At 39.3% G+C, this 25,223-nt stretch overlaps 1 protein-coding gene and 1 non-coding gene across 4 annotated transcripts in view; one reads left to right on the top strand and one right to left on the bottom strand.

Annotated features, from left to right (window-relative positions):
* Window positions 1–25,223, bottom strand: part of SOS1 (SOS Ras/Rac guanine nucleotide exchange factor 1) — a 148,479-nt gene that overhangs the window by 81,567 nt on the left and 41,689 nt on the right. For all 3 annotated transcript variants that reach the window (XM_045369465.3, XM_045369466.3, XM_045369467.3), the window contains exon 2: window positions 6,551–6,676. In XM_045369465.3, the coding sequence (XP_045225400.1) occupies window positions 6,551–6,676 (126 nt within the window). The remainder of the gene's footprint in view (window positions 1–6,550; window positions 6,677–25,223) is intronic.
* LOC123568469 (U6 spliceosomal RNA) lies at window positions 23,008–23,111 on the top strand. The gene has a single exon (XR_006691846.1). It is a non-coding gene; the product is annotated as a U6 spliceosomal RNA (small nuclear RNA).

The raw sequence follows: 25,223 nt of genomic DNA, 5'->3' as shown, positions 1-25,223 counted from the left end.
CTGTAGGAAGGGGTTGAGGTAGAAGAAAAAACAGAACAGCAACCCCTGTCCATTATCAATTACGTCTATCTCATTCCAGGTTTATTGTTTTGAGGAAGTAAAGAAGAGGAAAGAAAATCTCGAATGATTTTTAAAAAGGCAAAGTGGTAATAATGAAGCACAGCACATTTTAAACTTACTTACAAGGGTATTAATGAAATCCAATTACCAAATATATACTTAGGAGATAATGCCAAGGGTCAAAATGCATGGGGAAAAATTCATAGGGTTTTTTTTTTTTTTTAAAAAAAGGTGTTTCGAATGTGGAGAGGCCAAACCGAAGGAATTACTTTATTTCTTGTAGTGGCAAATTTATAATTTTATAGCAAAATAAAATTTCTTTCACAAATATTTTATATTTCTTTACTTTTTATTTATTTTGAGGGGGAACAGGGTCTTGCTCTATCACCCAGGCTGGAGTGCAATGATGCGATCATAGCTCACTGGAGCCTCAAACTCCTGGGCTTAAGTGATCCCCCTGCCTCCGCCTCCCAAGTAGCTGGGACTATATGTATGTGCCCCCACGTCCAGCTAATTTTTTTATTTTTAGTAGAAATGAGATCTTGCTATGTTGCCCAGGCTACTCTGGAACGCCTGAGCTCAAAGTGATCCTTCTCCCTTGGCCTCCCAAAGTGCTGGGATTACACACATGAGCCACTGCACTCAGGCCTTCATGTATTTTTAAAAAGAAGGCCAAGGAGGACTGATCAATGAAAGATTCATGAATTAGAATACTATTACTCTCCTAATTTCAAGATTAATACTTTTATTTGTATTAAATGAGAAACTCTATCTTTATTAATATCTAGTACCTCTGGGAAACATTAATGAGATACAGAGCTAAGTTTGAGATTCACCTCTATTATTAGCAGAACGCTGTTTTTTCCTTTACATAAAAAATAGGTTTAAAAAGATAATCTTGGCCAAACCCAATACAAATATTCTAGGTCCTATATAAATTCCTACATATGTACTTCAGTTAAAAAAAATTTAGATCCTCATATACTTTTGTATGTGTGGGAGAAATTTGTTTTTGTTTAGAAAGGTAGAAAATATGGATAAATTATTTGGGGAATCTAAATGTTAATGGAAAGCTTATTACAAATTATAGGGACTTGGCTGGGTGTGGTGGCTCATGCCTGTAATCCCAGCACTTTGGGAGGCTGAGGTGGGCGGATTGCTTGAGGTCAGGAGTTCAAGACCAGCCTGGCCAATATGGTGAAAACCTGTCTTTACTAAAAATACAAAAATTAGCCAGGCATGGTGGTGCACGATTGTAGTCCCAGCTACTCAGGAGGCTGAGGCACGATAATCGCTTGAACCTGGGAGACAGAAGTTGCAGTGAGCTGAGATCATAACACTGCACTCCAGCCTGGGTGACACAGCGAGTCTCTGTCTCACAAAAAAAAAAAAAAAAGAAAAGAAATAAAAAAAAAAAGAAAAGAAAAGAAAGAAAGAAATTACAAGGACTCTTTAGGATTCCAAGGGAAAAAAGCTAAAGAAAAAAATTAATGGAAAAAGAAATCAGACATTTGACATTTTACGATGAAGGGCTAATGACAAGAAAAAGTCTAAGATAAAGGAGTTTAAAAAAAAAAAAAAAAAAAAAAAAAGCCTGAGATGAATGAGGAAAAGAAAAATGTATCAGTGTCCTAAGAAATCAAAGCTGGTTAAATATAGGTACGTATACACCAGAAAGGGAAGGCATAACAAAGGAAATCAGTCTAGTCAAGTAAAGAACAAGTACAATTATGAAAGGACAAGACCTAAGAAATTAGAGAATATACTAGGGTCATAACAGAGGAAAAAAATATTAGCTTTTGCTTCTATTTTTTCAAAGTTTAAATACAGAAAATTATACTTATTATAAAAGAGGGAAAAATAAACCAGATTGGAGCAATTTTTATACTATCTTTTAACATTTGAATTAATTGGAATCAACAGAGCCAAATAATATATACCCTTCTTCTGCATTCCCAAAGCATTAAAATATATATAATACAGTGGGCCTTCCATATCCATGGTTCTGCATCTGTGGATTCAACCAACCGCAGATCAAAAATATTAAAAAAAAATTTAAAAAATACAAAATTTAAAATACAATGTAGTAACTATTTACATATAATTCGATTTTTTTTTTTTTTAAGAGTTAGGGTTTCACTCTGTCACCCAGACTGAAGTGCACTGGCACGATCATAGCTTACTGTAGCCTTGAACTCTTGGGCTCAAGTGATCCTCCCACCTCAGCCTCCTGAGTAGGTGGGAGTACAGGCGCAAGCCACTACACTTGGCAACATTAACTTTGTATTAGGTATTGTATAAGTATTCTAGAGATGATTTAAAGCATATGGGAGGGTGTTCATTAGTTATATGCAAATACTATGCCATTTAATATAAGGGACTTGAGCATCCATGGATTTTGGTATCTTCAGGCAGCAGCCTGCAACCAATCCCCCACAGAAACTGAGGCACGACTCTACTCCCTTATTCATCTGCAACACTGCCTGACAGTAAATACTAATATATTGGCAGTACAGATTAGTAATTACTGGCTACATCAATAAAACAAAATTCCACTCATTTGGACTATGACACAATTTGTGATAATCTGTAGTACAATTTACCAAAACTTTTTAATTACCATCAGCAAAATATGTATGCACAATCCATCTGTTTTCAAGCACTTTTGAAGCACCTATTTTCCTAAAACTATAGGGCAACTAAAAATCACTCTTAGACATATCCCCTAGGAGCTACCAAATTAAGTAGTAATTGCTACCGTACTTTGAATTATGCTTATACTTTAAAGCAAAGTGTATTTTTCAAACATTTTTTTTTCAAACTTCTTTTTTTTTCCTTTTAGACAGAGTCTCACTCTGTCAGGAGTGCAGTGGCACGATCACAGCTTACTGCAGCATCAACCTCCTGGGCTCAGGCAATCCTCCCACCCCAACCTCTCAGGTGGCTGGGACCACAGGCATGTACCCTCATAGCCAGCTAATTTTTTGTATGTTTAGTAGAGACAGGGTTTTGCCACATTGCCCAGGCTGGTCCTGAACTCTTGGGCTCAGGCAATCTGCCCACGTTGGCCTCCCAAAGTGCTGGGATTACAGGTGTGAACCTGTAATTTCACCAAATTACCAGCCAAATTTATTTATTCCTTACATTGACTGTACATGTATATCATGTACAACATGATGATGCTTGGAAGTACATATATACTGTGGAATGGCTAAATCTAGCTAATTAACAAATGCATTACCTCACATAGTTATTTTTGTGGTGAGAACAATCAATATCCACTCTTAGCATTTTCAAGAGTACAATATACCATGATTAACTATAGTCACCATGCTGTACAATAGGATCTCTTGAACTTATTCCTCCTAACTGTAAATATGTATTCTTTGAATGAATCTTCCCCAATTCCTTTTCTCTCCAATCTATACAGCCTCTGAGAACCATTACGAAGTGTATTCTTTAGAAAGATTTTTAAATGTGTATATTCTGCTAATTCAGATTGATCTATTTTTAAAATACATTTTTTTCTTTTTCTTTTTTTTTTTTTTGAGATGGATCTTGCTCTGTCACCCAGACTGGAGTACAATGGTGCAATCTTGGCTCACTGCAACTTCTGCCTCCCACAATGGTGCAATCTTGGCTCACTGCAACTTCTGCCTCCCAGGTTCAAGAAGTTCTCCTGCCTCAGCCTCCTGAGGAGTTGGGATTACAGGTGCCTGCCACCACGCCCAGCTAATTTTTTGTATTTTTTTTTTCTTTTAGTAGAGATGGGTTTTCACCATGTTGGCCAGGCTGTTCTCAAACTCCCAACCTTAGGTTATCTGCCTGCTTCGGCCTTCCAAAGTGCTGGGATTACAGGTGTGGGCCACTATGCCCAGCCTCTAAATACATTTTTCTTATGTGACCCTCAAAACCTAAGAAAAGTATTTTATGACTCATCACAAAACATACTTAGGGCTTGCTAAATTTAGGAACCTTGTTATTTTAATAGAAAGTTTTGTAAGTGTATTAAAGAAATACTGAATCCTAGTGAATGAGGAAAATGGAAAATTATTTCCTGATAAAAGAATATAAGACACCATTTGCTATGGTCCAAATGTTTGTGCCCCTCCCAAATTCATGTTGAAACCTAAACCCCACTGTGGTGGTATTAAGAGGTATTAACATCACTCTTCCATTCTCATGTAAAGTCCTGCTACCATTCTGTCCAAATTTATGGTTTACATTAGGGACACACAAAATACCCTGGCCTCTTAATTCCATAAACACCTCATCTTGGGGACCTTCACCCCTGGTCTAGCCACATCCTGCTTTGTAACTATGTTACTTAATGAAATCTTACATTCAAACAACTCTTTCTCTCATCTCAATCTATTCTATTTATCTCTTTCAGATGTCCTAATATTATCAGTTCTCTGACCTTACTGAGAACTCTAGTACCCTGTTCTCTCCATGTTTTTCCATTATATGTGCCCTCTCCTACCTGGTATTAGAATGCATGCTCAAAAAGCTAGACTTTCTGGTTAAAAGTCTTGGCTTCACTACTTAATAACTATGACCTTGGGCAGGTTATTCAACCTCTCTGTGCTTCAGTTTCCACATTCATTCATTCAACTTATATTTCTGAGTGTCTTCTCTGTGCCAGATATTGTTCTCGGTGCTGGTGATTCAACAGTGAACAAGTAAAAAAAAAAAAAAAAAAAAAAAAATCCCTGGAGCTTACATTCTAGTAGGGAAAAAACCAATACCATCTTGATGGGATTATTACAAGGTTTAAATGAAATACAAAGCATGAAAGTATTCAGACTAGTGCATAATACTATATAGCAAACCAATCAGCTATTATCACATTTCACTTTTTTCCTTATCCAATTTTGATTCAGTGATGCTCTTCTCAGCAGTTTCTCATTGGAAGTGCCTGTCTATCAATTCCTCAGCGTCAGGGGAGTAGGACAAGGCCTGAGGTTGCTAGAGATTACTTCCTACCAAATCACTGTGTGCCATAAAAACATTACATTCTATGTGTGTTGTGTCCTGAAAAGGTTGCAAAGCACTGCTATTACCAGTTTTTACAATTCCCTTGCCCTACTGTTCTGCTGCTATACATCCATGAGGAAACACCATTCAGTCCAACTATCTTTTTTTTGTGCTCACACTTGAGTGCTGCAAAAGCAAAGTCACAGAAACTCAAAGATTTGAACTACTGTACACTTGAAGTCATTAAAGTCAAATGGTCCTTCATCATTGCCAGAGAACTCTTTCTATTTCTAGCTGTATCTCCCATTTTCTACAGTTGGTACTTCAAACCTTTTTTTCTCTCCAACTTTCGACTCCTTCTGAACTCAGTTTAGATATATCTTCTTCTTGGAAGCTATCCCAAACCCCAAAGCCTCTCTTAGTTGCCCCTTTCATGGTTTCCCATATACTCTTTACTCATAGAATATCACATTATGTTACTGACTACATATCTATCTGTATCTCCATTAAATCATAAGCCCTAAAAAGACAGGGGCCATATCATCTTTTTAAGAGATTACAGAACCTCCTTCCTAGGTGTTTAGATGATTCCCTCTCTCTCAATTGCTAGGAAATAATTCACTTACGACTTAAAATACATGTAACAACTGAAGATCAAAACATTAACAGAAATGTTTTTGGAATGTTAGCTGGCTTTAATAAAAGAAATGCTTGGACATATGCCACTCCTAAAAGTATGGGTATATCATTCTATCATCAAGAAATTGTTCAGTTTAGCTTACAAACAAAAAATGAATAGTTTAACAGCTCGAATATATATAAACTATCATATATGCAATACAGGCTGATTATCCCTAATCCAAAAATCCAAAATCTGAAACTTTTAGCTTCTTTTTTTTTTTTTTTTTTTTTTAAGACAGGGTTCCACTCTTTCATTCAGGGCTTACTGGAGCTTCCATCTCCTGGGCTCAAGTGATCCTTGTGTCTCAGCCTCCTGAGTAGCTGGGACTACAGACTGGCACATGCCACCATGCCTAGCTAATTAAAAACAAATTTTTTTTAGAGATGGGGTCTCACTTTGTTTCCCAGGCTGGTCTCAAACTCCTGGGCTCAAGTGATCCTTCCGCTTTGGCCTCCCAAAGTGCTCGGATTACAGGCTTGAGCCACCACATCAGGCCAAAATTCAGAACTTCTAGACGCTGACATGATGCTCACTGGAACACTTCAGAGTTTGGGTTTTTGGATTTGGGATGCTCAGCCAGTAAGTATACAGCAAATATTAAAAAAAAAACAAAAAAACAAAAAAAAACCCCAAAACCTCAAAATCTAAAACACTTCTGTTCCCAAGCATTCTGGATAAGGGATACTCAACCTGTAAAGAGTAAAATCCAGGCTGCATTTTCTTATATACCATATATATATATATATGGAGCAAATTCTTTCCCCCTTCACTGACATTACAGCCAACACACAAATTAGATATAAAGTAAATACAAGACAACATTTGTCATACCTCTACATCTGAAGCACTTCGGGGCTGAGCTTGACATAGCATATTTAATAATTGCAAAATTAATTCTTCAACATACTGAAGAGCATCATCATTAGACTCGAGAGTAGGATGAACTTGCCCCTGGACCTATAAACAAAAAGCAAAGTAATTAAAACGTGGGTTCCATATCATTAAACAAATTTTTAAAACTTTAAAAAATGTGGGTTTGTGGCCGGGCACGGTGGCTCATGCCCATAATCCCAGCACTCTGGGAGACTGAGGCGGACAGATCACCTGAGGTCAGGAGTTTGGGACTAGCCTGGCCAACATGGTGAACCCCCATCTCCACTAAAAATACAAAAACTACCCAGGTATGGTGGTGTGCGCCTGTAATCCCAGCTATCCAAGAGGCTGAAGCAGGAGAATTGCTGGAACCCAGGAGGCAGAGGCTGCAGTGAGCCAAGATCGTGCCACTGCACTCCAGCCTGGGCGATAGAGCAAGACTGTGTCTCAAAAAAAAAAAAAAAAAAAAAAAAAAAAAAAAAAGTGGGTTTGTACTTAAAAATGTGGTCTGGCTTGCAAGCACATATTTGAATGATACTGACCTAGAAGTCAGGAGTTCTCAACCCTTTTTCCCAGTCACAAAGTTATATGTTCCTGGAGATCCAGTTTACCTAACTATTTCAGCATGTTTTTTCTCATACTGTGGTTACAATACATTGCAGAAATGGGGAAAGGGAGAGGCCGAGGTGATGATAAAAGATACAGTTTATATGATTTTTGCCAGGAACCAGTTAGAACATTTATTCAACATTCTGCTTGGGCAAAACTGAACTCCTATGGGCCTCTGACTGTTGTTTAATTTTACCATTCCTAATAAATGATAAAATCCAGGAAGAGCATATCTCATCAAGTTCACCGGTGTATCTATGGCAGCAAGGACTATGCAGGGCACGTATATTACAAGCTTGAAAAATCTAAATAATATTTGTGAACACAAAGTCACCCTATATCAAAGGGCACAAAATTTGTGACTGTCTATACTTTAGGAATATTGGTGGGCTAATAATCTTTACCTTCTTTCTCCTCAATCATTTCTTTAATTTTTTTTTTTTAAATTAAAAGTTTTACTTAAGAGTCCACACTGGAAAGCAGCCTTGACCATTTCTTCAGTTGAATCTCAGGCCAGTGGCCTCTGTAAAGCTTGCATGTTAATAAACAGCATGATAGTCTTTACTTGCATCCCTTTGTTCCTTACTAAATAAATGGCAAGAAAAGACAGTACCAGGAGAGAAACACTAACATGTTCCAAAACATGCTCAACTCTCCAACAAGTGGGTAGGGCACTTACTGGATGAAAGTGCACAGTACTCACTGGCTCAGAGCACACAATATGGCCTGTCCCACTACACTTCAATAACTGAGAGGGTGTGACAGCCTCAGTGTACAGGGAAAATTTTATAAACAGTGTACTAGACTGGGAGTGGTGGCTAATGCCTGTAATCCTAACACTTTGAGGCTGACCAATGAGGAACAGTTAAGGCCAGGAGTTCAGGACCAGCCTAGGCAACACAGGGAAAACCTGTCTCTACCAAAAAAAAAAAAAAAAAAAAAAAGCCCAGTAGGCTGGCACATGCCTGTAGTAGTCCCCACCTACTCCAGAGGCTGAGGTGGAAGGATCGCTTAAATCCAGGATGCCAGGGCTGCAGTAAGCTATGATTACACCACTGTACTCCAGCCTGGCCAACAGAGGGAGACCCTGTCTCAAAACAACAATAAAAGATAATATCCTATATAATAATTCTTAAAAAGTACATATATGGCCGGGCACGGTGGCTCAAGCCTGTAATCCCAGCACTTTGGGAGGCCGAGATGGGCGGATCACAAGGTCAGGAGATCGAGACCATCCTGGCTAACACGGTGAAACCCCGTCTCTACTAAAAAATACAAAAAAATAGCCGGGCGAGGTGGCGGGCGCCTGTAGTCCCAGCTACTCCGGAGGCTGAGGCAGGAGAATGGTGCAAACCCGGGAGGCGGAGCTTGCAGTGAGCTGAGATCCGGCCACTGCACTCCAGCCTGGGCGACAGCGCCAGACTCCATCTCCAAAAAAAAAAAAAGTACATATATGTATACGTATACATATATATGTATGCATTCATACACATTTTAAAGGCAAACAGCATTGTAACAATCCAGAACTGCATTAAGAGGTACTACATAGATTATGAGCTTTAAAACAAAATTTATTTATTTATTATTTTTTTGAGACAGGGTCTCACCCTGCCACCCAGGCTGGAGTGCAGTGGCGTGATCTCGGCTCACTGCAACCTCCGCCTCCTGGGTTCAAGCAATTCTCCTGTCTCTGCCTCCCTAGTAGCTGGGATTACAGGGACCTGCCACCACGCCCGGCCAATTTCTGTATTTTTAGTGGAGACGGGGTTTCACCACGTTGGCCAGACTGGTCTCAAACTCCCGACCTTAGGTAATCCACCTGCCTTGGCCTTCCAAAGTGCTAGGATTACAGGCATGAGACTTTGTGTCTGGCCTAAAACAAATTTTTCTTAACAATTTAATTTTACAGGTGAAGAAACCCAGAAGGCTTAAATCATTTGCCCAAGAAGTTCTGATCATATTGAGTACAACAATTAGCAATCTGATTATAATTTATCTGTTTACAAGTATCTCCACCCTGTTAGGTGACTGGATGGTTGCACAGTTAAAACAACAGAGAGTGTGTACTAGAACCCAGAATTCATAATTCTGAGTTCTGTGCTCTCCATTCACTATACCACCATACTCTGATTAATGTGTGTAGGTATCAAACCATATAAACTTATTCCTCTTCAATACTTAGCATGACCTTTAAAAAAAAAAAACCTGGAACTTGCAAAAGTTTTCTTTTTGTACACCAATTTGCATGCCCCCAATGGCTTAAACTGTCTTTTCAGATAACCTTTATCTTAATGACCAACATCTTCATTTGGCAGTGAATGCTAACACCACATGGTGGGCTATTTCTATCTGGTTCTCTCAGTCAAGTTCATTTCTGAAAACTCTTTCCTTAGTACTAGGACATACTCTATTCAATTTCTTCCCTACTTTCCTTATTCCTTTTCCATGTCCTTGTAGAGTTCCATATCTTCCTCCATTCCTCCACCCCTTCTACTCTTGATTGTTCACTCCCTTCTCTTCTGCCCCCTAAATAACCTCATTTACTTCCACGTTTAACAGTCACCTGTATGGATAACCCCAAATCTATCCCTAGTCCTGATTTCTCTCCTCAGTTTTAGACCCAAACTTCAAATTACCTGTGAGATAGTTCCACCTATTCTACCAAAATCTTAAATTTAACATGAAAAAAAGAACAACTTAAGTTTTTTAGAAAAACACAATATAGACTGCTCCTGATTTCACTTAGATGTAGTCCTGGAAAACGTAGCTATAATTGGGGGGTTACATTCCAGTTCAAAGCCCCAGCATCACATAAACTATAGCTACAGATTTATAAAACCACAGACTTAGAGTTAAAAGGGACTTTAGAAGTCATTTAACTAAGTCCCTCTATTTACTGTATTTATTTATTTGAGACAGAGTCTTGCTGTCGCCCAGACTGGAGTGCAGTGGTGCGACCTTGGCTCACTGCAACCTCCACCTCCCGGGTTCAAGCAATTCTCCTGCCTCAGCCTCCCAAATAGCTAGGATTACAGGTGCCTGCCACCACGCTGGGCTAATTTTTTTTTAGTATTTTTAGTAGAGAGAGGGTTTTACCATGTTGGCCAGGCTGGTCTCGAACCCCTGACCTCAAGTGATCCGCCCACTTTGACCTCCCAAAGTGCTGGGATTACAGGCGTGAGCCACTGCACCCAGACAGTCCCTCTATTTAGACGATGAGAAAGAAAAAGGAGACACCCACAATCCAGTCACTAACTGTAAATACTGAACCCAGGCCTCCTTGGCTCTTTCCACTAAACCCTTGACTGTTGAACCTGGAGGAATCTGCAGAGTACCCTAGTAGACCCATAAGTGTAGGGAGTGGATGCCCATGGACCATATCTACTTACATAGTGGGCTTCCATATAAAACTTGGCTTGAAGTATGTTGTCATACTATTTAATACACATCTATCTCACGTCATAAATGCAAATACAGTCCTATAAATCTTTTTAATTTGAAAAGGGAAAATCATCATTGGTTACACAAAGGACCGCAATGTTTATAAGTTATATAAAATATTAAAAATCTGACATAAATCTCAAATGTTAGAGAAGATAATAAATGTTAAAATGAAAATATTTCATCAATAATTCTAATTACCTTTTAAAAATATCAAAGGCCTTTGAAGAAAGGGTCTAGACATCCCAAAACATGTTTTAGAAAGTATTCAAGAAAGTATGATTAAGTTTTTTTGTAAAGTTCATTGTTTTTCAAAGAAGCCCTTGTATATAATTCTTCACTAATATAGCTCCATTTCCAGCTGCTCTTCAATTTACACTTTATGCTGATGCAATCTGAACTATTTGCAGTTTGCTAAAACACGGCATGCAGTTTCACTCACACTGTTCCCCATGCCTGTCATTCATTTTCTTAACTTTTTTTATCTGCCTATTTGGCTTTTTTTTTTTTTTCCAATTTTTTTTCTTTGTCCTCTTCTTCTAAGCTATTTGAATTTCAAAACCCAGATTACACCCCATTTAGGAAGACTTCCTTGTTTCTTATCTTTAAGGCAGAATTAATCTCATTCATTTAACTGATTTGTTGAATCTATTAAATACCAGACTCTTTGTTAGGTGCTGGATATACAGATATGAATCAAACATAATCCCTGCTCATATGGTCCTTATACTCTTCCCTGGGTTAATCCCTGTACTATGTACCACATTTCTGTTATTGGGTTTATCATGTTGACTTATAATTACATGTTCTCTTGTCTACTTCCTCTTTTGGACAGTGATGTTCCAACTGGGCAGGGCTTTATATACTTATAATTTTCTCCTTTTCACTCTAAACCTCTGACGATTCAGGGGATACTCAAGGCTTCTGTGTTATAGAGGTGAGGGGAATAAAATATTTCTTTCTTGGAATTAAAACTGAAAAGGTGTGATGGTAAGACTAGAGAGTCTGGTTGTGTTTGGCTGATTTCAGGAGCATAAGCCTTTAAAGCAGAAACCATTCACCATACAAAAACAGTTAGAACTAAAACAGATGTTAATTATATAGAGTTGTATATAGCCACAACGGTGAAAATGCAATGGTTAAAAACAACAATGTGATACTGCTTATAATTCTAGCACATATAATTCAAATGTTGATTAAGTTTGGCACTTTGTATAAGCAAAGCTTTGGAAATTCATATTCAGTTTTATTTATTGGTGGTTACTAATATCCAAAGAAGAACTATTAAATAAATCAAACAAATCATCAGTTGGCTTAAACAGAAAATAAGGCATGATGCCAACCGCACTTCTTAGCTTCTGGACATTAACCTTTCTCACATCTTAAAATCGTCAAATGGGAATCACAAAACTCATCCATGTATTTAAGAGATCGATAAACTGTTTTACCCCCTTGAAAACAAAAATAAAACTTAAAAACTCTTAACTGAAAAACAAAGGCAATGATCCATACTTAAAAGGCAAGCAGAGTACCAACTCCTAAAAATACACAGGCTGTTCTTTATTCTTTCAAGAAGATGCTGTTAGGATATTTCTTTAGACAGCAAACAGAAGTAGTATTATATTTCACATGTAGGCAGAATAAAAACACTTCTATTCCATGAGATAGTGTTACAGCCAAAGTGCTCCATTTCATCATAAATGGTACTCAGACACATTTAATAGATCAAATGATCCAAGTTCTTCAACTCTGTATAGAATAGGTTACCCTGTCAAATCTTACGGCAGTCTTCAGAGGCCATGTACAGCTGATTCTGAGTTGCATGTGTTTATGAGCAATTATAAATAAGCACTTCAAACTGGGTTTAAACTATGTGGGTTTTCCCAGTTTTGCCATTTAATGGCAAAACATCAATTACCTTTGCACCAACCTAATAGTTTTCAAAAAACATTACATTTTATACTTATGTTTACTGACAGAAAATTTCATATACTTTAACTGTATTTTCTTAAAGTAATTTAAATATTACTAAATAATTAACAACAGCCTGAATAAGAATTTTATAGTAATTGTTCTTTTAAGGAGTAATCACTATATTCAATTAAAGATGAAAACTCTGGAATTATAAACTTTCCTTAAGGACTACTCGATTCTATCTGGACAGTTCATTTTGTCTCTAGTAAGTTCCAGCAGATTCTGAAGTAACTTTGTTGGCTGTTATTGTCAGGTTTTATGGAATCTGAAAAGGCAAAGGGATTTAGGTATATATCAATTCCTAGTTGTTTGATAAGTAAGTCCTTCAAGTGTATTCAGGAACCCCTTGGGTAAACTGCCAGAAAATATTATGTTGAATTCTGATGAATCTTTCATATCGCTTGCTAGTTAATGGCTCTCTGGAGAACTGGAAAAGATTCTAAATTATGTTCTGTCATGTCTTGAGCTCAGATCTGCTACTTTTATTTATACACATAAAGACAGAATTTGAGATAAAACTGGTATTCTCAAAGCTAAATAATAAAGATTGGAATCATCAAAATCTCTTTCTTAGTGTTACAATTCTTTAGTCAATGTTTGATGCTTTAGGTGCTTATTTGTCCTCACTCTGAGGTTAAAAACCAAGGCAAAAATCTTCCATCAAGAAATAAAATTTAAGACCAGCTTGGGCTGGGAGCGGTGGCTTACGCCTGTTATCCCAGCACTTTGGGAGGCTGAGGTGGGTGGATCACCTGAGGTCAGGAGTTTGAGACCAGCCTGAGCAACATGATGAAACCCTGTGTGTACTAAAAACACAAAAATTAGCCAGGTGTGGTGGTGCCCACCTATAATCCCAGCTACTGGGGAGACTGAGGCAGGAGAATCACTTGAACCCAAGAGGTGGAGGCTACAGTGAGCCAAGATCATGCCACTGCACTCCAGTCTGGATGAGAGTGAGAGTGAGACTGCATCTCAGAAAAAAAAAAAAAAAAAAACAGACCAGCCTGGCCAACATGGTGAAACCCCATCTCTAACAAAAATACAAAAATTAGCCAGGCGTGGTGGGGCACACCTGTAGTCCCAACTGAGGCAGGAGAATTGCTTGAACCCAGGAGGCAGAGGTTGCAGTGAGCAGAGATGGTGCCACTGCACTCCAGCCTGGGCAACAGAGTGAAACCATCTCGGGGGGGGAAGAAAAATTAAATTTAAAAAGACAAAAATCAAACAAATCAGAGCACTTACATCTTTCCCATAAACAAACTAAAAATATTTTCTCTGGCTGGGTGCGGTGGCTTATGCCTGTAATCCCAGCACTTTGGGAGGTCGAGGCAGGCGATCAACTGAGGTCAGGAGTTCAAGACCAGCCTGACCAACATGGAGAAACCCCATCTGTACGAAAAATACAAAATTAGCCGGGCGTAGTGGCACGTGCCTGTAATCCCAGGTACTTGGGAGGCTAAGACAGGAGATTCGCTTGAACCTGGGAGGTGGAGGTTGCTGTGAGCCAAGATCGCGCCATTGCACCCCAGCCTGGGCAAAAAGAGCAAAACTCTCTCTCAAAAAAAAAAAAAAAAAATTTGTCAGGCATGGTGGCACATGCCTGTAGTCCCAGCTATTCGGGAAGCTGAGGCATGAGAATCACTTGAAACTGGGAGGCAGAGGTTGCAGTGAGCCAAGATTGTGCCACTGCACTCCAGCCTGGGCAACAGAGCAAAACTCTGTCTCAGAAAAAAAAAAGGCATAGAGACCAAGAACAAAATGATGTGTTGGGGCAACTAGGTTGGACCATGGACCAAAGAGTACATGTAGGGAGACTGGAAGGCCCAGGTTGCATATCATGCTAAAGAGTTGGGAAGTGATCAGGGTAGCAGAAAATAATTGTAAGGTTTTAAATGAGACATGGACATTTGGACTGTTTGCTGAAGTAAAAAATGTCAGTATGAAGGATGGGTTAAAAGAGATGAGGCTGAAGGAAACAAAACTAGTTGGAATGATGCCACAGGCTCTGTAAGAAGAGAGAATGAAGACCTGGACCGAGGCAGAAACAGTGGGAGGTGGGAAAGAATGGCCTGTTAAGGTAAAAGGAGGTAGGCTGGGATAACTATTTTTTTGGGTGGTGGGGGCATCAACAAGAGAGAACCACCAACTTAGGATAGGAAATACTAGAAGACAATATTTTCCAGGAAAGATAAGAAATTCAAGTCTGACATGAGTTTAAGGTTCCTGTATTACATCTAGGGAAACAAACCTGAAATTCTTTTATCAAGTGGCTCCTACATTTTTTTCAACCTTTTTTTCTCCTTTAAAAGAAGGAAAGAAATAAAGAAAAGCAACAGTTAATAAATAAAAAACAAACTTGAGAGTCAGGTGTGGTGGCTGACGCCTGTAATCCCATCCACTTGGGAGGCTGAAGCGGGAGGATTACCTGAGTCCGAGACCAGCCTGGACAAAACAGAGAGACTCCCTCTCAAAATATTACAATAAATGTTTAAAATTAAAAAAATTAAAAACAAAGTTGATACTTTGAAAAGTACTAATAGAAAAATTGCTAAAAGATCAAGAAAAAAAGAGAAGGCACAAATATTACTGTATTATACACAAGAAGGAGGGGCATGACTACAAACATAGCAGTTTAAAAAGAGAAAATTATGAGAAACTTCAAGAAAAGCTTTAAACATTTAGGTAAAGTGAACAAATTCCTAAAAATTGTAAATTATCAAAACTGACTCAAGCCGGGCGCGGTGGCTCAAGCCTGTAATCCCAGCACTTTGGGAGGCCGAGACGGGCGGATCACGAGGTCAGGAGATTGAGACCATCCTGGCTAACACGGTGAAACCCCGTCTCTACTAAAAAATACAAAAAACTAGCCGGGCGCGGTGGCGGGCGCCTGTAGTCCCAGCTACTCGGGAGGCTGAGGCAGGAGAATGGCGTGAACCCGGGAGGCGGAGCTTGCAGTGAGCCGAGATCCGGCCACTGCACTCCAGCCTGGGCAGCAGAGCGAGACTCCGTCTCAAAAAAAAAAAAAAAAAAAAAAAAAAACACACACACACACACACACAAAAAACTGACTCAAAAAGAAATAAAACATTTCTAATAGTTTTCTAATCATTAAAGAAATTGTATCAAAGGTTTAAAATCTTCCCACAAAGAAGGTAATTTTATCTTTCCAGAAATAGACAATTCCAACCTCATACAATGTGTGCTGTGTACAACTGACACTAAACCAAACCAACACTATCTAGGAAAGAATAACTGCTCATGGACATAGATGAAAAAAAATCATAAACAAAAGTAGCAAACTGGGCCGGGTGTGATGGCTCATGCCTGTAATTCCACCACTTTAGGAGGCTGAGGCTTGAGCTCAAGAGTTCGAGACCAGTCTGGGTAACAAAGCAAAAACCCATCACTACCAAAAACACAAAAATTAGCCAGGCGTGGTAGCACACACCTGTGGTCCTAGCTACTGGGGAGGCTGAGGTGGGAGAATTGCTTGAGCCCAGGAGGCGGAGGCTGCAGTAAGCCAAGATCACACCACTGCACTCCAGCCTGGGTGACAGAGTGAGACCTTACCTTAAAAAAAAAAAAAGAGTAGCAAACCAAATTTAGATATGTTTAGAAAAGATACTACACCATGACTGACTTGGGCTTATTTCAGGAACTGAGACTGGTTCAACAAAAGTAAATCTTTTGTGATTCCTGCAATAACAAAATAAAGGGGAAAAATGACAATAGACACAGAAAAGGTAACAATTCATGGTTCTTAACAAATATACAAGCAAAAACTTAGGTCCTAGAAATAGAAGAACATTTCCTAAACTTGATAAAGGATATAAGCAAAAAGCCTACAACAAAAATCATAATCAAGAGTGCAATACTAAAAGAACTACCTTTAAAACCAGGGACAAGACAAGGATACCTACTATCACAATGTCTACTCAACATGGTCTGTAGGTCCTAGCCAATAAGACAAAAAAGATTGGAAAGGAAGGAATATAACTGTTATTATTTGCAGGTAATATAATTATTCTAATTGAAAACCCAAAAGAATCTATAGAAAAATTACAAGAGTTAATAAGTGAGTTTAGTAAAATTGTTGAAATAATTTATAAAAGATAGTTGTACTCCTACATAAGCAAAACACAGAAAATAGAATTTTTTAATGATAGTTGCAAAAATAAAATACAGTAACCATGAAAATAATCTTATAAAATGTGTCTAAAACCTTTATGGGCCAGGCATGGTGGCTCACGCCTGTAATCCCAGCACTTTGGGAGGCCAAGGCAGGTGGATCACATGAGGTCAGGAGTTCGACACAAGCATGACAAACATGGTAAAACCTTGTCTCTACTAAAAATACAAAAATTAAATGAGTGTGGTGGTGTGCATCTGTAATCTTAGCTACTTGGGAGGCTGAGGCAGGAGAATCGCTTGAACCCAGGAAGCGGAGGTTGCAGTAAGCCGAGATCATGCCACTGCACTCCAGCCCCAATGACAGAGTGAGACTCCTTCTCAAAAAAAAAAAAAAAAAAAAAAAGATCCTTTATGAAGAAAAATTTTTAAACTTTAATGAACGACATTTAGAAGACCTTAAATAGTATTAATGAAGTACCATAATATCTCATGATGTCAATTCTCCCATACTCTAAACATTATAATTCCTATTAAAATTGAAACAATTTTCTGAAAAATTGAGATGTTGATCCTAAATTTAGAAGAGCCAAGAACAACTAAGGCACTCCTATAAAGAAAAATCAGGCAAAAAACTATTTTTCCTGTCAGATAAAGACATGATTAAGCTACAATGATTAAGACAGTAAGATATCAGTGCAGAAACAGAAAGACCACCATAATGGAGATCCTGTAGGAAAAGAATATAAAACAAAGAGCCAGTAGTATAGATTCATGAGGAAAGGATGGATCATCCAATATATAGTGCTAGGACATTGGCAAATTATTCCCTATCACATACCATATATAAAAACCAACTGAAAATGGATCAAGTACATAACGGTGATAAGCAAAAGATTCAGAAATGTTTAGTAAAAGCATAGCAGGATATCTTTATAACTTGAGTTAGTTAAGAATTTATTTAAAAAGACACAAGAAGTATAAAATGAAGAAAAATCCTAATTCAATTTCATTACGAACTATTGCTTAATCAACACATCACAAAAAGTGGAAAGATAAGTCACACACTGGGACACATATAACCTACGAAGGAAATATCCAGGATAAATAATGACAAATTATTTAACAAAAACAAACCCTCAATTTTCTAAAATGGACAAAAGTCATGTACAGACATTTCATGGGAGGGGAAACACAACTGCCCCATAAATAGTAGAAAGGTGCTCAGCCTCAATCTCAATCTCTAGCCTCAGCCTTGCATTTATTTGTCTTCAAGTAAATACAAATAAAAACTACAAGACATTATTTTACACCTACTATTTTGACAAAAATTTTAAAATATAAGAGTATCAAGTATTGGTAAAGATACAAAGAAATGTGAATTTTTACCCATTACTGGTGGGAATAAAAAAATAACAATTTGGATTAAAGTTTAACATTATTTAATAAAGTTAAACTCACACACACACATTATGATACGGCAGTTCTACTTCTAAATACATTATAGGAGGGGTCCCCAACACCTGGCTGCCAACCAATAAATCCCCCAAACCCCATTAGGAATCGGGCTGCACAGCAGGTGAGCAGCCTACCAGGGAGCATTACCACCTGAGCTCCATCTGTCAGATCAGTAGGAGCATTAGATTCTCATTGTCATGGGACCGTGAAACCTATTGTGAATTGTGCATGTGAGGGATCTAGGTTGCACACCTTATGAGAATCTAATGCCTGGTGATCTGAAGTGGAACAGTTTTATCCCAAAAACATTCCCCCACCATGGAAAAACTGTCTTCCACAAAACCAGTCCCTGGTGCCAAAAAGGTTGGGGACTGGTTAGGCACGGTGGCTCATGCCTGTAATTCTAGCACTTTGGGAGGCCAAGGCGGGCAGATCATGAGGTCAAGAGTTTGAGACTATCCTGGCCAATATGGTGAAACCCCGTCTCTACTAAAAATACAAAAATTAGCCAGGCATGGTGGCATGCGCCTGTAGTCCCAGTTACTCGGGAGGCTGAGGCAGGAGAATTGCTTGAACCTGGGAGGCGGAGGTCGCAGTGAGCCAAGATCACGCCACTGCACTCCAGCCTGGGCGATAAGAGCAAGACTCTGTCTCAAAAATAAATAAATAAATAAATTGGATGAGGACTGCTACATTATAGAACTCTTACATGTGTGCAACAGATAAACAGGCACAAAAACATTAACAGCAGTGCTTAAAAAGCAAAACTTGGAAATAACCAGAATGTCCATCAACATTAGAATGGACCAATACATTGCTGTAGATTTAGAAAACGAGTATTACTTACCAGCACAAACGAATGACCTAAAAGTTACACACAATAACATAAATGAAATCTCAAAAACATAAAATGAGGCAAAAATATAAGTTACAGAACAATATAAACAATATGATCCATTTATATCAAGTTCAGAAAAAAGCAAAACCAAAGTATATTCATTGTTTATTAATGTATACATATGTGACAAAACTATAAAGTAATTTAAGTACTTGATTAATCTAAAACTCAGCTATTACCTCCAGGGGAGGGGAAAGAAGATGCAATCAGTTAGGAAACTACAGAAGCCTTTAAAAATATCAGAAATACTTTTTTTTTTTTTTTTTTTTTTGAGACGGAGTCTCACTCTGTTGCCCAGCCCAGGCTGGAGTGCAGTGGTGCAATCTCGGCTCACTGCAACCTCCACCTCCTGAGTTCAAGCGATTCTCCTGCCTCAGCCTCCTGAGTAGCTGGGATTACAGGCATGTGCCACCATGCCCGGCTAATTTTTGCATTTTTAGTAGAGACAGAGTTTTACCATGTTGGTCAGGCTGGTCTCAAACTCCTGACCTCGTGATCTGCCTGCCTTGGCCTCCCAAAGTGCTGGGATTACAGGCGTGAACCACTGTGCCTGGCCAGAAATACTTCATTTTTTAACCTGTATGTTAGGTACATACACGTTCATTTCATTATTATTTAAACCAGTGGTCTCCAACCTTCTTGGCACCAGGGACTGGTTTTGTGGAAGACAATTTTTCTGCAGACTTGGGGAAGGTGGGTGGGGAAGCATGCGTAAAGTCAGTGGTCCCCAACCGTTTTGGCACCAGGACCAGTTCTGGGCAAGACAACTTTTCCACACACTCGGATGGGCAGGATGGTTTCGGGACGATTCAAGTGCATTACATTTATTGTTTACTTTATTTCTATTATTACATTGTAATATGTAATAAAATAATTATACAACTCACCATAATGTAGAACCAATGGGAGCCCTGAGCTTGTTTTTCTGCAACTAGACGGTCCCGTATGGGGGGATGGGAGACAGTGACAGATCATCAGGCATTAGATTCTGGTAAGGAGTGTGCAATCTAGATGCCTCACATGCACAGTTCATAATGGGGATCGTGCTCCTGAGAAATGAATGCCTCCACTGATCTGAAAAGAGGTGGAGTTCTGGCGGTAATGCAAGTGATGGTGAGTGGCTGTAAATACAGATGAAGCTTTGCTCACCTACCCATTGCTCACCTCCTGCGGTGCGGCCTGGTTCCTAACATGCCATGGACCAGTATCAGTCTGTAGCCTAAGGGTTGGGGACCCCTGATTTAAACTGAACATTTAAACTGAAGTTATATGCACTCTTAAATGTGTATTTCTTTTTTTTTTTTTTTTTTTTTTTTTTTTGGAGACAGAGTCTTGCTCTGTTGCCCGGGCTGGAGTGCAGTGGCCGGATCTCAGCTCACTGCAAGCTCCGCCTCCTGGGTTCACGCCATTCTCCTGCCTCAGCCTCCCAAGTAGCTGGGACTACAGGCGCTCGCCACCTCGCCCGGCTAGTTTTTTGTATTTTTTAGTAGAGACGGGGTTTCACCGTGTTAGCCAGCATGGTCTCGGCCTCCCAAAGTGCTGGGATTACAGACTTGAGCCACCGCGTCCGGCTTAAACGTGTATTTCAAAGCTTTAAGAAATTAAAATATTATTATTCTAGTTTTGAAAGTCTTAAGTGTTTTCTTCAATGAATGTTACAAAATACAAATAGTATATCACTTTTTTTTTGTTTGAGACAGAGTCTCACTCTGTCGCCCAGGCTGGAGTGCAGTCGCACCATCTCGGCTCACTGCAAGCTCCGCTTCCGGGGTTCACACCATTCTCCTGCCTCAGCCTCCCAAGTAGCTGGGACTACAGGTGCCTGCCACCACGCCCGGCTCATTTTTTCTGTATTTTTAGTAGAGACGGGGTTTCACCATGTTAGCCAGGATGGTCTCAATTTCTTGACCTCGTGATCCACCTGCCTCGGCCTCCCAAAGTGCTAGGATTACAGGCATAAGCCACCGGCAGCACCCGGCCAATAGTATATCACTTTTTAAAGTACACAAAAATACTCCTCTTTTTAATTTGGATGCTGAGTATTAAGAAAAACAAATAAATTGATACAACTATAAACCTGGTCCTGGTATTTAGGCATATGAGATTTTACAAGTTTTTAACTGCAATTTTGTTTTTGCACTGATAGCCTAGTAATAACCAAATTAGAATGTGTTGGCTATCGGCCGGGCGCGGTGGCTCAAGCCTGTAATCCCAGCACTTTGGGAGGCCGAGACGGGTGGATCACGAGGTCAGGAGATCGAGACCATCCTGGCTAACATGGTGAAACCCCGTCTCTACTAAAAAAAAAAAATACAAAAAAACTAGCCGGGCGATGTGGAGGACGCCTGTAGTCCCAGCTACTCGGGAGGCTGAGGCAGGAGAATGGCGTGAACCCGGGAGGCGAAGCTTGCAGTGAGCTGAGATCCGGCCACTGCACTCCAGCCTGGGCGACAGAGTGAGACTCCGTCTCAAAAAAAAAAAAAAAAAAAAAAAAAAAAAGAATTTGTTGGCTATCAATAGAGAATATTTTATAAGCAACAGAAACCATTTAAAAATTTGGAAGAATTGTGATAGGCTAGCTAAAATACAACCTACAAAATAATTTTTGTGAGGCCAGGAACAGTGGCTCACGGGTATAGTACCAGCACTTTGGAAGGCTGAGGCAGGTATATTGGTTGAGCTGAGGAGTTCAAGACCTACCTGGGCAACACAGTGAGACCTTGTCTCTCCAAAAAAATAACCAAAAAATTAACTGGGCATGGGTGGTCCCAGCTACTCAGACCTGTCTCGAAAACAAGAACAAAAAATAATTTTTGTAGCTGTAATGCAAGATGGTGCTTATTAGTAAAGAATGTTCATAGTGGCTGGTTGTGGTGGTTCAGGCCTCAATCCCAGCACTTTGGGAAGTGTAGGCGGGCGGATCACTGGAGGTCAGGAGTTTGAGACCAGCCTGGCCGACATGGTGAAACCCCGTCTCTAATAAAAATACAAAAATTAGCCAGCCATGACAATGTGCAGCTGTAATCCCAGCTTCTTGGGAGGCTGAGGCAGCAGAATCACTTGAACCCTGGAGGCAGAGGCTGCAGTGAGCCGAGATCGCGCCACTGCATTCTACCTTGGGCGACAGAGTGAGACTCTGTCCTCGGAAAAAAAAAGAAAAAGAAAATTTGCCAAGCACGGTAGCTTACACCTGTAATCCCAGCACTCTGGGAGACCAAGGCAGGTGGATTATCTAAGGTTAGGAGTTTGAGACCAGCCTGGCCAACATGGCGAAACCCTGTCTCTACTAAAAATACAAAAATTAGCCAGGCGTGGTGGCAGGTGCCTGTAATCCCAGCTACTTGGAAGTCTGAGGCAGGAGAATCACTTGAACCCAGGAGGCAGAGGTTGCAATAAGCGCCACTGCACTCCAGCCTGGCCGACAGAGCAAGACTCTGTCTCAAAAAAAAAAAACAAAAAAAACAAAAAAAACCTCATAGTTATTAAATATTGGTAAATATTTTTATAAAAATTTGCTTATTCAACCTTTTTGATAAAACCAATTTTTAAAAAAATTTGTGGGTACACAGGTGCGTATATTTATGGGGTACACAAGACACCTGACACAGATATGTAACGCATAATAGTTACATCATGGTAAATGGGGTATCCATTCCCTCAAGCATTTACCCTTTGTGCTACAAACAATCCAATTATACTTTCAGTTATTTTAAAATGTACAATTAAATTACTACTGACTAGTCACCCTGTTGTGCTATCAAATACTAGGTCTTGTTCATTCTAATTACTTTTTGTACCCAGTAGCTATCCCCACAGAGGTATCTTACAGTAATAATCAAATTTTACTTTAAATTTATTTGAGTACAGGTTGAAATCTAGCTATGTCTGAGGCTCAAAAAAGAGCTTAGTGCTTGCTTCGGCAGCACGTATACTGAAAACAAAATGATACAGAGATTAGGATGGCTCCTGCGCAAAGATGACATATATATTTGTGAAGTGTTCCATTATTATTTTTTTTTAATTTTTTAAAAAAAGAGAGCTTAAGGCCAAAAATATGGATCTGGGATTCATCCAGTCACCCACAGGTGTCAAAGTCCAAATAAAAATGTAGATACAAACCTCCAAATTGAACATTTGATTTGGGAAGAAAGAATTGTAATTTGGGGCATAGATGTAGACTGGGTGGTCTTCAGTATGTCCAAACAACAAAGACATGGTTGGGGGTTTTATAAAGAGGAAGAAATGTTCTATGTGGTCTTGATAGAAAGTTTATTGGTATTAGTAAGGCTTTGGGGAGCTGGCAAACTCCAGTTGGTGAGCAAAATTAGTCCCAGAGTTGTAGCAAGTTATCTCAGCAGACGTAGATAAAACTGGTTTTTGTTTATATAAATAGGCAGTTTTAGCGGTGGACTTGCAGAGAATTACATTTCTAGAGCAATGCTACAGACCCTGAACACTTTTTCCCCTTGGCCCCTCTACTGATTTAGTTGGGTATGACAAAAATGACCCAATTCAGATGATTAACTTTCACACAGGTAATAGAAATAGTACAAGTAGATAAAAATCTCCCAGTCCAAGGTGGACAGGAGCAATTTAAAGCAGAATGGAATCTTGGGACACACCTACATCCAAGCAGCAAGCAGATGAAGATGAGGCAAAAGAATCAGGAAATGGTGGTTAGGGTATATTCTTAAGGAAGTCAGAAGAAGTAATACACAAAAGCCAGTCTCCAGGAGCTTCAAATGTTGCAAAACGCCAACAGAGTATTTTTAAACAATTAATGTAGCAATAGCACAGAATTAGTGGCCTTTGAGAGAGGAATATGAATAGAGTAGCTGGAGCAAAACCCAAATTATAAGCAGTTAAGGAATAGATGGTAGGAGGAAGAAGGGAAGAGGGATCCTGAATATAGACTGTTCTTGGAAAAAGTTTATTCTCATACCTTACAAGTAGAAATGCTAACTGATAGACTTTTTGAAAAGTAATCTGGCAACCACTATCGAAATTAAAAATATCCCCTTTGCCTAGAAAATCCACTTTTGGGAATTTATCCTGTAAAAATAAAAGGGTATACATACAAAGATTTTATTGCATAGTGGCAAAAAACAGAAATAATATAAATGACCACCAGTAAGGGAATGGTTGGATACATTGTGGAATATGATTATTATGGGCTAAATAGTGTCCCTCCAAAATTCATATGAAGTCCTAAGCCCCAGCACCTCAAAATGTGAATGTATTTTGAGATAAAGTCTTTAAAGAGGTAATTAAGTTAAAATGAGGTCATTAGGGTAGGCCTGAATCCAGTTCAAGACTGGCATCCTTAATAAGAGGAGGAAATTTGAATACAGAAGAAAGCCCATGTGAAGAAACAGGGAGAAGACAGCCATCTCTAAGCCAAGGAGAAAGGCCTCAGAAAAAAACAACCCACCAATATCTTCATCTTGGGCTTCTAGCCTCCAAAACTGTGAGAAAATTAATTGCTGTTGTTTAAGCCACTCAGTCTGTGGTACTCTGTTATGGCACCCCTAGCAAACTAATACAACTATATATGTAGCCATGAAAAAGAACAAATTAGAGCTATTAAGTGAGGGTTTTTTTTTTTTTTTTTTTTTGAGATGGAGTCTCGCTCTGTCACCTAGGCTGGAGTGCAGTGGCACGATCTCAGCTCACTGCAAGCTCCGCCTCCCGGGTTCACGCCATTCTCCTGCCTCAGCCTCCCAAGTAGCTGGGACTACAGGCACCCTCCACCATGCCTGGCTAATTTTTTGTATTTTTAGTAGAGACGGGGTTTCACCGTGTTAGCCAGGATGATCTCAAATCTCCTGACCTCGTGATCCGCCTACCTCGGCCTCCCTAAGTGCTGGGATTACAACAGGCGTGAGCCACCGCCCTGCTAAGTGAGGTATTCTTAAGTGAGAAAACTCACAAAAAAAACGTAAAATACAGGGAATTCTCAAAAAAAAAAAAAAAAAAAAAAAACCCACATATACATATATACACGTGTATGTGTAATTATAAATTAAGTACATATTTACACACGAGCATGACAGCATGGAGAGAAATATGGAAGAATATAACCTTTGTCGTCAACATGGGTTATAAATGGTCCTGGGCAAGGCA

The sequence above is a fragment of the Macaca fascicularis genome, chromosome 13 (genome assembly GCF_037993035.2).
Source record: "Macaca fascicularis isolate 582-1 chromosome 13, T2T-MFA8v1.1".
NCBI lineage: Eukaryota > Metazoa > Chordata > Mammalia > Primates > Cercopithecidae > Macaca > Macaca fascicularis.
This window is presented reverse-complemented; position numbering and strand designations above follow the sequence as displayed.